This window comes from Mizuhopecten yessoensis, unplaced genomic scaffold (assembly GCF_002113885.1).
Source record: "Mizuhopecten yessoensis strain PY_sf001 unplaced genomic scaffold, ASM211388v2 scaffold10087, whole genome shotgun sequence".
In the NCBI taxonomy this organism is placed as follows: domain Eukaryota; kingdom Metazoa; phylum Mollusca; class Bivalvia; order Pectinida; family Pectinidae; genus Mizuhopecten; species Mizuhopecten yessoensis.
The window spans coordinates 563686-577846 of record NW_018408372.1 but is presented as its reverse complement, the minus strand read 5'-3'; the positions used below and the strand labels follow the sequence as shown (position 1 = coordinate 577846).

At 34.3% G+C, this 14161-nt stretch overlaps 1 protein-coding gene and 1 long non-coding RNA gene across 2 annotated transcripts in view; one reads left to right on the top strand and one right to left on the bottom strand.

The window, feature by feature from the left end:
* The window catches only part of LOC110459480 (selenoprotein S-like), a 31055-nt gene that overhangs the window by 3163 nt on the left and 13731 nt on the right, over window positions 1-14161 (top strand). Inside the window, exons 3-4 of the mRNA XM_021511761.1 lie at window positions 1117-1223; window positions 3637-3720. Of these exons, the coding sequence (XP_021367436.1) occupies window positions 1117-1223; window positions 3637-3720 (191 nt within the window). The remainder of the gene's footprint in view (window positions 1-1116; window positions 1224-3636; window positions 3721-14161) is intronic.
* Window positions 7994-12774, bottom strand: LOC110459481. The gene is made up of 2 exons (XR_002463898.1): window positions 12485-12774; window positions 7994-8588 (listed from the first exon to the last, which is right to left on the bottom strand). It is a non-coding gene; the product is annotated as an uncharacterized LOC110459481 (long non-coding RNA).

Here is a 14161-nt window from a genome sequence, read left to right as displayed (position 1 = left end):
TTTTTTTTTTTTTGTATCCATTTCAAATTTTGTATGATAAATTGCAAGAAGCAATAATGTTCACCATATATAACAGGTTTTTTTGTTGAGTTTCAACTTTCAGGGTTTTGGCATATCACACTTGACATAGCAATGCTGTTCATTGTTTTTGCTGTTCATTGTTTCTTGTTTACATGATAACTCAAGCCAAATCACTTTTCTTACTAAAAGTGCAGAGCAGGCGACATACATCCATTCCTGTGGATTTCTTGTAATATATGTAATTGCTGTAAATGAAATCCTACTAGTTATACCATATTTCTGTTATATTTTTTTGTAACATCAGAACACCCACAGCGCTTGATATAATGCATGCTTTTTATCCCCAAAAGAGAGTTAATACTTGAGTTTGATAGGATACACATATAAATGTCTACTTGACACTTTGAATTTTAAAGAAAATGTAATTTGATATCTGAACTTATTCACTTTCAATAACCAAATTAGCCCAAGTTTCCTCTGGCCCTGAGACCAGACTTACACATTTAAACAGAACCATATATTTGTCAAAATGTCTAAGTCTTGCGTCAGGGCAAGAGAAAACTGGGGCTAGAATGAAATTAACTGCCTGACCTACATTATGTATTAACTGTTCTGATAGAATGTTTTTGACTTCCCCTAATTACCTTTGTCTCAAGGGTTTGGAAGGACATCCTTTAACTCTACAAGTTTCAGTGAAATTGTCATTTGACTTTTGTAATTGCTTAATGTCAATATTAGAAACTGAAAATCCTGTAGTTTATGCAAGCATTAATTGTGTCAAACAAGCTCAATATTTTTTTATAATAGACCACACGTTTAAGATGTTTATATTTTCTTTCTCGTGTCAAGAAACTTATCCTACTTTTGTTAGACAGTCATGATACCCATAATCATCTTCTGAAAACTGTTTCACAACATCAACATGAATATCAGAATAATAATTCCACAATTCAAAACATATCCAATGAATTGAAATTGGTTTTCTAGGTTTATTCAATGGCAAGGAAGGAAAGGCCCAGACCTATCCCTGTTAACAGCCTAGTAAACTCATTGTGTCCCCAGGTTAACAATTTTCTTTTTTTGAATTAAAAATAGATCCAGATGTTGCCCAGAGCCGACTAGAAGCCATGGAAAGAGCGAGACAGAGACTTCAAGAGGAACATGACACAAAAGCATCCCGTTTCATGGAACAGCAAGTAATTGTAAGCAAGAGTTGTTTCCCCTCTCTGTTAGATCTGACAGTAAGGCCAAATGAAAATATACCTGTGTTTCCCCTTTCCCGACCGACCCTATTTTTTTATGCCAACCCTAATACATTTTATTGTTTTTTCACAGTCACAGTTATGCATTTATTAGCCGTTTAATTGTTTCAAGTTTGCATATAATTTCCTATGAATTTGATTAGCCTTAGCTGGTGGTCAGTGTCAGAGTTTTATTTGAAGATAGTAGCTAATATAAGTAACCGTAGATAATTGTGGTTGAGTGAAACCATCTGTAGTCTAGGAGGGGTTAGTCCAGTCTGTGATGTCAGTGTTAGATGATATTATTATACCTCTACTTTATTTACTCTATATAAAAGTAATTGGTTAAATAGACTATATCCCCACTTTTGCCTGACTGTGTTTAAGTCCTGTGTGTTAGTCTGGGAACTAAAACACACCAACACTCAGGTGTTTCCGCCGAGCCAATCAGGCGAGAGGTGGGTGGAGCTTGCTACCGAACTCGGAAGCGACGCACGAGGTGGGCAGAGCTTGCTACCGAACTCAGAAGCATTTGGCTCCATTGCCATCAAAGGGGTAGTTGGGATGTGAAGCTATATAGCTTATGGTTTACAAATATTTTCTAGTTAAAACCATCTCTGCAGTGTGTATCAGTATTATAAAATGGTTAAAGAATGGGGTTAAGGGATATAGCAAGTTTCTGGTGTCCCTTGACCATGCCTATATCCCTCGGCTTGAGTTAAGGAGTCTTGAGGAAGGAGGTTCAGTTAGGGAGACCGAGTTGTGAGGTCTAGAGATATAGAGGAGAGTTAGAAAGTTAGAGTTAAAGTGAGAATTAGGAAGTGAGTAATAATAGTAGTTTTAGCTGTAGTTTGTAGATCTGTGTAGTTTTACAGTTTATAGTTGGAGATAAGTTTGGAGTGGAGAGATGGAGTTCACAATAGTGAAGACTTGTCAATTTTATGACGGATAAAAAAATTGGGTTGCAAATATAGTGTAAATATTAATGTACTTATTTTGTTGAAATCTAGCCTGTCGCATGCTAGGATGAAGTGCTACTGAGTTTGTTAAAATGAATGACTTTGACATATATTCAAGGTCACATATGGCCAAAAGGTATAGGATGATGATATTTAGTCCATAACATGTCAGGATAAAGGGCTACCAAGTTTGTTAAAATTAATGACCTTGACCTATATTCAAGGTCACAGGAATAAAAAATATTCATAATTTTTAAATGACTTCCGAATAACCAGAAGACATAGAATGTTGATATCTGGCCAGCAGCATGCTAGGATAAAGGGCTTCCAGGTTTGTTCAAATGAATGACCTTGACTTATATGGGTCAAATTTGTTTAATATCTCTAAACGACTTATTCTGAAAAACCATGAGGCCCAGATTGTTGATATTTGGCCAGAAGCATGCTTGGATTAAGGGCTATCAAGCTTTTTTGTTTGAATTACTTTGATCCACTTTCAAGGTCACATTTGGTCAAGTATGTATAAATCTTTAAATTAACCTAATCTCAATAAACAAAAGGTCTGGGTTGGTGGTATTTGGCAAGTTGCATGCTGAGATGAAGGGCTATACAGTTTGTTCAGCGTAATGACCTTGTTCGATTTTCTAGGTCACTGGGGTGAAATGATTTCAAATCTTTTAACAGGTTCTTTTGAATGACTTAAAGTCATAAATACTGATATTTTGCATGTAGCTTTATTTTAGATCACTTTTAAGGTTACAAGTGGGAGATTAATACCAGGCAAGCGATGCAGGCCCATTGGGCCTCTTGTTACCATATTTATTTGGATTAAAACTTCACTTGGGCAAGCTGGTCATGATCACATAAATACATGCAGTTGGTGTCATGTTTGAGGCCCAAGTGGGGTCCAGAATGTAGATAATTTCTACTACCAGTACTAACCCTAGGGTTTTGCCCACCTTTAGGAAGTTACAATTGTAGTCTCTGGGTCAAAATATGGAAATGGTGGAAATCCCCAATGTTTCTCCATGTATACAACTGAAATAGGCATGAGAAGACAGATTTATTCCCAGTACCGGCACTTGCACAGGGAGTCTGGTCTTGCTTTTGATTTATTATGTGGTAACAGTTGCCATTCCTACAAGAGACAGGCATGCTACCTAGATTAGACGAGGGTTTTGTCCTGCTGTCAGAGACATACTCTCGGCTTCTTCCTCAATAAAAGAAAATGATTATGACTTAAAAATCTGGTGAGCTATACACTGACCTAATATAGTATGTTATTTGACATATTTTTAAGATATGAGATCTTGCTGATGAATACATATTACCGGTATCAATATTCACCAAAATTTCTATCACTCATAAGGCTTGAAAACATAATAATAATTGAACTGTCTTGTTGTGCTTTACAGAAAGAAGAAGAAAAAAGGAAAACAAAAATAGAAGAATGGGAAAATCTCCAACAAGGCAAAGCATACAGATCCAAGGTTAAACCTGTGAGTAATATCTTGTATACAATTTTGATTTCAAGTGTTGTTTTTTTCACTTTTCTTTTAGCCCACCATCTGCCCAAATCCCTTTTCATCTGTAGCCTGTGATCCCCATTGGGACCCTCTGCTGTCCCTCCTCCAACAATTCTTGTTAATGCTATTACCCCTGGTCCTTAGTGGTAAATGTTTAATTTTGAGACATGAGGTAAACATCATGACTGCAGACCTGTTTGCAGTTCAAATTTGTTCGGACATTGCAGTTCAAATTTGTTTGGACACAAACTGATTGATAGAAAAAAAGTCCCTTGACTGCCAACTTTGATTTGGTAGTTAAATTTTTTATCACCTTTTCTCTTTAGCAGAGCTGTATGATGTCCTTCTCAAGAGGTACCATACTATGCATGGAAGGTTGACATTATTTAGTTTAGCTTGTCAGAGAAAAGAAAAGTTCACACTCACTTAGGAGGAATGAAGGCTAAACAATGGTTGGCACTAAGGTCCCTCAAACGTTTTTTTCTGTATTAATTGTGCTTTGTATTTTATCTTTGAAAGGTCATGTAACTCATATTTAACTCAATGTAAAAGTGTAAAGAATCAATGTTGTATAGAATATAATTCATATTTGAGTTATTACGTACATGAGTAATAAAATTTGATGAACAAAAAACAAAAATGTTACATGATATACGTAGTCTCAAAATAGTTTATTTATATGTTGTTTTGTTTTTAACTTTACAAAAAAAATGTTCAAAACTACTTTCCTTTGCCAAGAAATCTTCTGCATTTAATTAATGGAAGTAACAAGTCCCTGTTGAAAACATTGAATTCTGCTATGATCGCTACACAACGACCTTAATACAATGCCAAACTAAATCATTGTCATGGTTGAGTCGGAATTTACACTTAATGCTGTTAACAACTTCAGTTTATAAAAGTCATCAAACGGTGGCTTCACCATTGTTGTGTACGTATATCATGACCTAGCCCTAATTTTCTGCAAATATGGATTTCACAATTTGTTAAAAATGAAAAGATGAATGGCTGACGTTAACCCTTTCAACACTGAAGACCATAGGACTCATCCAGATCAATGCATGGTAGAGTCTACTAAAGTTACATAGGGGTGAAAGGGTTAACACAGGCAATGAAGATGGCTGGTCGTTAAAACACCATAAATGCAGTTTTACATTAGCAGTAAACAAATATATATGTCATCCTTTAAATGCCAGAGATAACACTCACTTGTGTTCTCAGCACCCCTAGAATGTTTAAGGATTGAATTCTGTTTTGTTGAGGTTTATGGGGTATAAACCTCAATGGGTCTTGAGACAAATTTTATGAACTGCAAAGCAGTTCATTTTGAATTTGTCTCAATACCCATTGAGGTTTATACCCCATAAACCTCAACAAAATGGGATTCTATCCTTATATTTACATTCAGAGCAAAATTGATATTTGTTCGGATAATTTCTAAAATATCGGTCTTGTGCAAGTCTAACACCATGGAAGGTATCAAAACTTATGACGTCATCACTCACTGTGAGACGTCATCCTGGTAAGATGAATAAACAAATTAAGATGTAAATTATTTTTTGAATTCAGATGAATACTACTGACAAAAAAAACAATTTGAAAACAATATATGATTGGAACTACTTCCTGCGCTCCGCGGAAAAACAGAGTAATCAGGTTGATAATATGCTGATGTATTCATACGCCAACTGAAAAGTTCATTGAAAAATAACCTTTAAAATATTAAGTAGGTATATTGAGTCCAAGTTCAGTAGAAATGTAAATATATATAAATGTTTTTACAAAATCGAAGGCACAATGTTAGCTATTTTATTGGTTTAAGCTAACCAAAACTGACAAATTGCTAGGGTGGAGTGACGAAATATTTAAAAGGTGATCAATTTATCGTTACTCTGCAGGTATATTCTTTTGTTGTACATCAAAGGATCAAACTTGTATTATTGTGTCATCCACATGGTGGTGCGTGAGCTCCATCAATTTTGCTTAGACATATTCCAGGGGCACACAGAACATTAGTAGTGAGAATATCCTGGAAATTCCGAGGACATGTGGACATTGAACTTGACACAAAAGAGTTAAGGCTTATAAGTGATAATATAAATCACTCATATGCATTGCGCCACTTTATATATGTCTATTTTTCTCCTTCGTATGTATTTTGTTTACTCAGACACTTGTGGCTAACCTGTTGTGAGAATAATGTGAGTGGATGAGGTGCTATACTCTGCTGTCAAAATTGTTACATTTCAGGGTGATGCCATATCAAAATATACACAAGTGGCCCCTCCCCTTATAGACTTTCACAAAATTGAAGATTGAAGGGTATAAATGTGAGGCCGTTAAAGCCTACTTTTATAGTATGGAAAGGGTACATGAACCTAGTTTCCCAGGGGATTTGATCTGGTATAAACTAACTTATTAAAAGAGTGGTTGAACAGGGAAAGAGGAGTGAGGTCCAATAACAGTATGAAGGTCAAACTAAAATACTTCTCTCTTGGTTAACAGAAAGAAATACAGTACAAGGATAGGAATGGGGTTTTCACCTAGTGTGTTGTGTGGCAGAGATACCGGGTCTGTTATGATAGGAGGAAATTCTTTTAGAGACTACTCTTTATAGTGTGGGTTATCAGATTTTTACCAAATTGAAGTACAGGAAATGCTTGGGTTTTGAGGATTTAGTGCTAAATTTATGAAGAATGTGACCAATTAAAGGGAATGCAAATAAAAACTTAGAAGTATATTCATAAAGTACTAATTTCATAGAAAAAATTGTATCGTAGATGTGGGATGGAACCTAATATAGGAAAAATTAATCTAAGATGGGGTAGTTTTATTATCAGGTTCGCTGTCCTAAACACGATTCATGTACTTGCAAACTTTTTGGTTATTTTGTCTTTATTCCACCATCATCTATATTGTTTCAGGTATAACTGGAGGGATCTTTCCCAAGTTTGTTATGTGGGCTTCCCTTGGTCTGTAGTTATGCATGTTTAATTTTGAGAATGATCAGATAAACAAAATGGCCGAAAGGCCACCGTCTTGGATTGTGACATTATAGGTTTGTTATCACTATTTCTCAGGAAGAACTGGAGGGATCTTTCCCAAATTTGTTATGTAGGCACCCCTAGGTCTGTAGTTGTGCATGTTTAATTTTGAGAATGATCAGATAAACCAAATGGCCGATAGGCCACCATCTTTGATTGTGACATTAAAGGTTTGTTATCACTATTTTTCAGGAAGAACTGGAGGAATCTTTCCCAAGTTTGTTATGTAGGCTCCCCTAGATCTGTAGTTGTGCATGTTTAATTTTGAGAATGATCATATAAACAAAATGGCTGACAGGCAGTCAACTTGGATTTTGAAAGTGAATGTTTGTTATCGCTGTTTCTCATTAAGTAGTGGAGAGATCTTTCTCAAATCTTATATGTAGGTTCTCCTAGGTCCTTAGTTGTGTATACTGACATTTGAGACTGATCAGATAAACAAAATGGCAGACAGGCTTCAATTTTTGACATTGAACGTTTGTTAGTACTACTTCTCAGGAATAACTTGAGGGATCTTTATCAAATTTGATATGCAGGTTCCCCTTGATCCCTCGTTGTGCATGTTATATTTTGAGACTGATCATAAAAATAAAATGGCTAAAGGAAGAACTAAACAGATCTTTTTCATATTGCAATGATCAGTTCTATTTCTTTCACATTAAGTACGGTACTAGTAAATATGTGAAATGACAAACTCACTTTGAAGGTTGTCTTTTATACACAGCAGTATCAAGTTTAGATCAAAAGTTACCTCAAGGGGCATTTACTGTTAACATGACTCGATCAAACAGATAAGAGAAAAGAAGAGAAAAGATTGAATTGACAAAAAACTAATGAAGATGGTACAATGGTGTGCAACAAGATCCCTCTGGGATCTCTTGTTATATATTACATACATGTAGTTGTGGAGGTTATAAATATAGCTTAACATAATGGTGGATCTCTTGTTAAATCTTAAAGCGTCGTTGCTTACATGTAACTGTTGCTGATCGGGGAAACATTTGAGTTGTATAGATGATTGATGTGATGCATCATGACTTTCATGACAGATAAGGTCAAAGGTCAACACTAAGTAATCAATGGTATCTTGAAGATGTACCATATGTTGATAAAATATAAATGGCCCTCATATATACATATATACTGGTTATATATGAAGTGTCGTTATTCAAGGAAAAACAAATAACAAACGAAATTAGATATTGTATTAACATGTATAACAAGTACTTCCACAATTTCCAAGTTTCCCCTGAAATATGACATTTTATTTGATTTCAGCATTACAGAAATGTTTCGGTCAAATAAGTTTGTAATCATTTGCTCCTTCTCCGTTGTTGCCATACACATAAATGCTTTTTACTGTTATAAATGGTAATGCACCACATCGTTGCTACTTGTGTCATACCAAGAGAGCTGTTTTGGGCGTCATGGTAACCAAACTTTAGCCATATCTGAACACTTTTGAAGAAGACGGCGAACCTCCTCCTCCATTACTGATATCTTCCTGTGGTACAGACACATAACCTTGGGCAGGCATCCAAATGAGATATCTTGCGCGTTTGTCGGGAGTTTTTTGTAAGTATGGGGCAAACTTTGAACCATATACACTAGGAGGCGCTAAAAGGGAAAGTCCACTGCGCCGTTGTAGTTTACCAATAATGTAACCAATATTGTCTGCTGAAAGTGGAGCGTCGACATCATCGTTCGTTGCCATGGCCTCTTTAAGTGCCAGCGATATCGTCAATGCGGACAGAAACATGATGACACATTGTAGGAGGTTCTGAGAGTTCATTTTGTCTGGAAAAAATTTGAATAGTATTTTGAAAATTAGATATGTGTGTTGTAATTATCGAAGACTAAAATGTTGTCATGAATAGCAAAGAGAATTGCAAAGTCACTTACATAGGTAGTTTTTCGGGTTTGGGACATATGCAAGAACAGCATCGGAACTACCAAAACGTGGATAAAGAGTGGGATTATAAAAGGATGTTTAGTGGTTTTATATGAATAAGATTTAAACGGAAAACCAGAAATGATTTGATGTAATTGGCAATGTTCACTCAAATACTTACATTTGGTCTGTAAATCGGAAAGGTTTCATGCCAACTCTCCCTTGACAGATTTCTATTTAGTGCGTGCATCCTTTTTTGGAAGTATTATTTTGAATATTATGGAATAGGAAAATGAATAAAAACTTGTTTAGGAAAAACCTCTTTTTATAGAACCCAATGCTTTTTAAAGAAACACATATATAGCTAACAAATAAGCCAAGAGAAGAACAAGGAAAACTGTTTTATACTTCACAATAAGAATATTCGAATCGAGAGATAATTCATCAGCTTTTTATTGCGTATCTGTAGCATTTGTTTTCTTAACAAGAAACAGATTAGACAGAATACCTTTTTGCTTGACATGAAAGTATTTAAAAAAGAGACAGATGAGCAGGTCTAATCTTCGGGTAATTACAATCGATGTATGTAAACGTAATTTATCTTCTGGAACGTTTGACAGTAGTCATTATACTTCATTAATGCTGCTAATAGCTTCGATCTATCTTCTGTAGGTTGTAGTGGAATTGTTAGGAGCGTGGAGATGGAAAAGGTGGCCTTACTATATATAGCATATGACACAAACTCTATTCTGTAAATGGAAAGTGTATAGTAAGGTGCGTGTGTAAAACTATCGTTGTAATGCTATTTTGAAATGAAAATCATGAAATGCAATCCCCCAAGTTTTGTTTGACCTGTATGTATTTAATCTTGTTAAATGATCAACAGGTGACTTTGTTTCACTTTTTAGACGAAACATGAGCTCGTCATTTCAATAAATACATCTAGTTTTTTCATTACCGCTTATTAGGTTTCGACTGTAAGCTCGTGGTCCGCACACTGGATTACACATTCTGTTATTAACTTATGTCTTTGTAAACTCATACTCATTATGTTTGTTAGTATGCAAGATCAATAAAGTGGGAGAGCAGGATATCCATGTAGCATAGGAATGCTTACAGTTGTTATTTCTGGTGTTTCCCCAGCTCTACCACGGCCAGGTATGGTTTTCTTATAGTACAAAGAGTCAACCATTTACATAGAATTTATTTCGATTGTATACACGATCTCAATGTTTAAGCTGTAATTGCTATAGGAATTTATGAATTAAAATTATACGTTAGGGTATTTTTTCATCAAGACACAATTCCACTTAAGGGTTTGGCAGTCACTGCTTATTACCTTTAACATTTTAACGTGATGTAGCTTAATCCACAAAGCTGATATTTTGTAGATTGAACAAATTAAGTGATGAGATAAAATAATACATTGCTGTAATTAATCTTATATTAGAGAATTTGTTATTTTCGCGATTGTATTTTAATTGAAACATCGTGTAGAAATATAAAGAACTTTCCATGATATTTCCAAAACGTAATGAATTGTACTTTTATTGAATACACTGAATAATTCAATAGTTATTTTATTCAATGATATCTTTTGATTAATTTTGAAAAAGAAAAAGAAAAAACACCGCCTTTATAACGTCTTTTTAAAATAACATGAAAAACACGTTTTTTATGATTTCTTCTAGACTTATAGACAGTGTTGAAAATTATGTATTTTTACTTGTGGACCGAAGATGTTTCATATCTCCTTAAACAAACTTGAGGCCAATGAAAAAAGAAAAAAGGCAAAGCGGGTAATTAGAAACGGCGAAACCTGTTAAAATCACTTCTGAAATGCTCATACAAATTTATCCCCGATCCCGTTTCGGGCTTAACTAAATGATCATTACTTGACATTTCATGAGGCGAGAAAACCGTTAACTGTTGCAATATACGGGCACGCACAAAGTAATTCACATTGCGCTTAATTAAAGTTGTGGGAGAATTATTATCAATTCGATAACGGCTTAATTCCAAGTACAGTGTACGTTGTGATTTTTTAAACCAAAAGTCTGATTTTAAATTAGATAACGTTCACAACATATAGTTTCAGTGTAAACTTTATTGGCCAAAGTACATGTTCTATTATATTATGAGTGCATATTGTCATCTTTGGTTTAGAGTTAGACTCGGTTATAAGTTCATTTCAGTTCTTCTCTATTTGACTATTAGTATTTAATAGTCACAATATACAATATACAATATACGAAAAAAGGAAGATGATAAGTAAATGTCCTTTCATAAAAACAAATTTAATAACATTGTTCTCTATCAGCTGTTCTATTATAAAACAAAGACCATTTCCATACTTAGGTTGCGTTATTTGTCTTCTGTCAAATCACCCTTTGATAGGGAAGCCAATGCACTACATGTATTTGAAGAACTCTTTCAGGATGAAGAAAATAGAAAGCGTATTTTCAATAGGAGACAAAACACAGCATGGTAAATGGAATAAATGATGCACCGATATGTTTTTTGTTTATACGCTGTGGCAATTATGTTTTTATAATGGAACGATTTCTTTATCTATTATCTTATATTGGCATTCTCCCGATCTTGGCACCTACGCGGACAATCCGATATTTATTTATCACTGAAGTAACTCGTAAGACCGTATATAATTTTGAAAATCTCTCGCTGTTCTGGTTTTCCTTCACGTGGTTTTCCATGGAACAACGCTAGCTGATGTCAAATTCTAAACTAGTTTAAAACACTGTAAAGCGTTCGTTGACTGTGAAGTAGTGACAAATTTATAAGAAGAAGTTTTATTTTTGTGATAGGAGTTCTCACCAACAAACACACTACGTCAGAGTGATTTCATTTTGTTGAGTATGCTTATATATAGTCGTCTTAATAAACTGAACTGTTGCTAAGCTTACTTCGCATTCTCATTTGGAAGTCCATAGATGAAGTATGTTTAAGAATACCTTACAGAAACTGTCTACTTTACTGATTATTTTCTTTTTCACTGTTAGATAAGCCAATTAACTTTTTTTATTGTCTGTTAAATAGTTAGATTAATCGAACAAATCCATACAGATATCAATTGCCCTTTCGACTTTTCCTGTAGATCGCTTTTTGACGTTTTCTAATTGATATATTTCATTTTTATACTCATACCTTAACAGTAGTCTGTAGGAAATAAATCATAAATATTTTTTTAAAACCCATTTAATGAAAATGTTCATGTGCAAATCATTAAAACTGACAAATTAGGCAGTTCATGTTTAGAGTTGTAAAAGACAAACTTCAAATGTGATTTGAATGTGTGTCTCATTTTCTTCTTGCAATAACTCTTAAACTGAAATTGGGGATGGCTTTTTAAATTCTATGCAATATCAAATGAGTTCTTCCCCAATCGCATGATAATGTAGAAAAAGAAACCAGGCAAGCGAATTGTAAAGTTATTGAATATCTTGGTCTACTCATTGTGATGGTTTTTGTGAAACGAACGTTTTTGAATACATTAGTACCTTGCGAAATACAGCAGCACCAGTGTTCATAAGATTGCTTTTTGCATCCAACAAAAAACTATTATGTTAAAATCCACTGTCACAATTATTAAAACTTTGTAATCAAGGAAACTGGGAAGTATGTAACGAATATTGCCTCCTTTATTATATCAAACAAAATCCTCCAAAAGAATTGTTTTAAACATATTGTACAAATACACATGATATTTATATTTTACTTAAAACCTTACTGTATAACTGATAAAGAATTGAACACAAACTGAAAAGTTACAATATGTACTTACCGGGCTCCTTATTCTTGGTGTTCAGTCCTAAATTAGTTGTCCTTCCTCAACAGGAAAGTCCATTTGTTTGCAGCGGAGAGAATGTCAAGCATTTTATTCACAAATTCAGACACACCTTACAGAAATAATCTAAAATCACGTGACAGTATAAAGACCACTCATTGGCTAACCAGTATAATATCCCACGCATTTTTCTTGCAAGACTCCCTTCCAAAATGCCACTGATCAGAGTAATTTGATCACCCCGTCTCCAGTGTACAGATATCTTAGTGCGAGCAAAATGAGTAGCGTTACTGTATCCATTGCTGTGGTAATTAATTGTACCGGAATTATAACATTTCTATCAGAGGCATTAATGATTCTGTCAAGATGACGTAGTGTTTTAGTAGGTAATCACAACTTCGGTCATTTTCCAGTCAATAACCCTGGAACATTAACATGTGTATGTGGAGACACGAGGATAGTTTTCCCAGCATTAAAGCATAAAGTTCTTCATTAATGAGATTACAAATGAATCATATACATGTAGATATAACACTTTTAGGTACTCGTTTCTTCCAATATGTAGAAATTTATAAGCAATCTCGGTACCTCAGAAATCAAAATGGAATGATACTAAAAGCGGTTAAGCGAGCTTGTAAGTATTCGCAAAATGAAAGTACACTTTTAATTATCTGTAACTATTGGGCTTCTGGATTTCATTTTGTCTCGAATGATTTCTTTAATTTGTTTGTTAACATCGAGTGACCCATAATTTTGTTTTTGTTTATTTTACTTATGAAAGATTAAAAAGAGTTCGAGAGAAAATAAGCCAAAATTTCTTTTAAAAGAAAAGTCTGCGTTGTATATATGAATAGCTGAATCATTCGCTGATTACTTAATCTTTGAATGTTTGGAATATTTATAGATAATCACACTGTATCTCATCGCAAGCACTTGGATAAAATCGAGAGGCCACCGACGTGGACTAGAGATTTTATCTACGTGCGATGAGAATATTGTTCGACAAACCCTGAAAGTACTGTGTGATAAACTATTTATCATCTATATACTATTACCTTATATATGTCTCCATTTAAAAAAATAATCTACTAAACACCATGATTTCCAAATGACGTCAACGATCGTCTGTAACAAATGTAAACAAATACAAGTTTTGCGCGGAGGAATGCAATGAATCTTTAAACTACTAATTATTTTTTTTTAAACAATTCTATTGTCATTGGCTTTTTCATATGGATATTAACACATGGAATGGTGTTGTTATTCTCACAATATTTTCCCGTAACTTTGTATTGATATCTTTATAAAATATCAAAGATCTTGAACGTTTTACACCAATATAGGATTGCTAGACAAGTTACGCGATTACATTTTACGATGGTCCCTTAAAATTACCAAAATGGATATCCTCCCTTTGCGAACGTTATACCTCCCCTTTTTGTCTTGTTATTGTTTTTCATTTTTACCGCCAGTTGGGAGAATGTTTTCATGTGAAGGGTAATATTACCGTTTTCGAGCTACGTTGTTGTGATAATTACTTCTAATATAACCGTTGACTGATTCAAGGCTTCTATTGTGGACATGTTATCAAATGATCGGTACTGTTTTAACTATCAAAGACAGGACACATACGACACTGCTTACTTAGGTAAACGGTTTAGATCCCCACCTTTT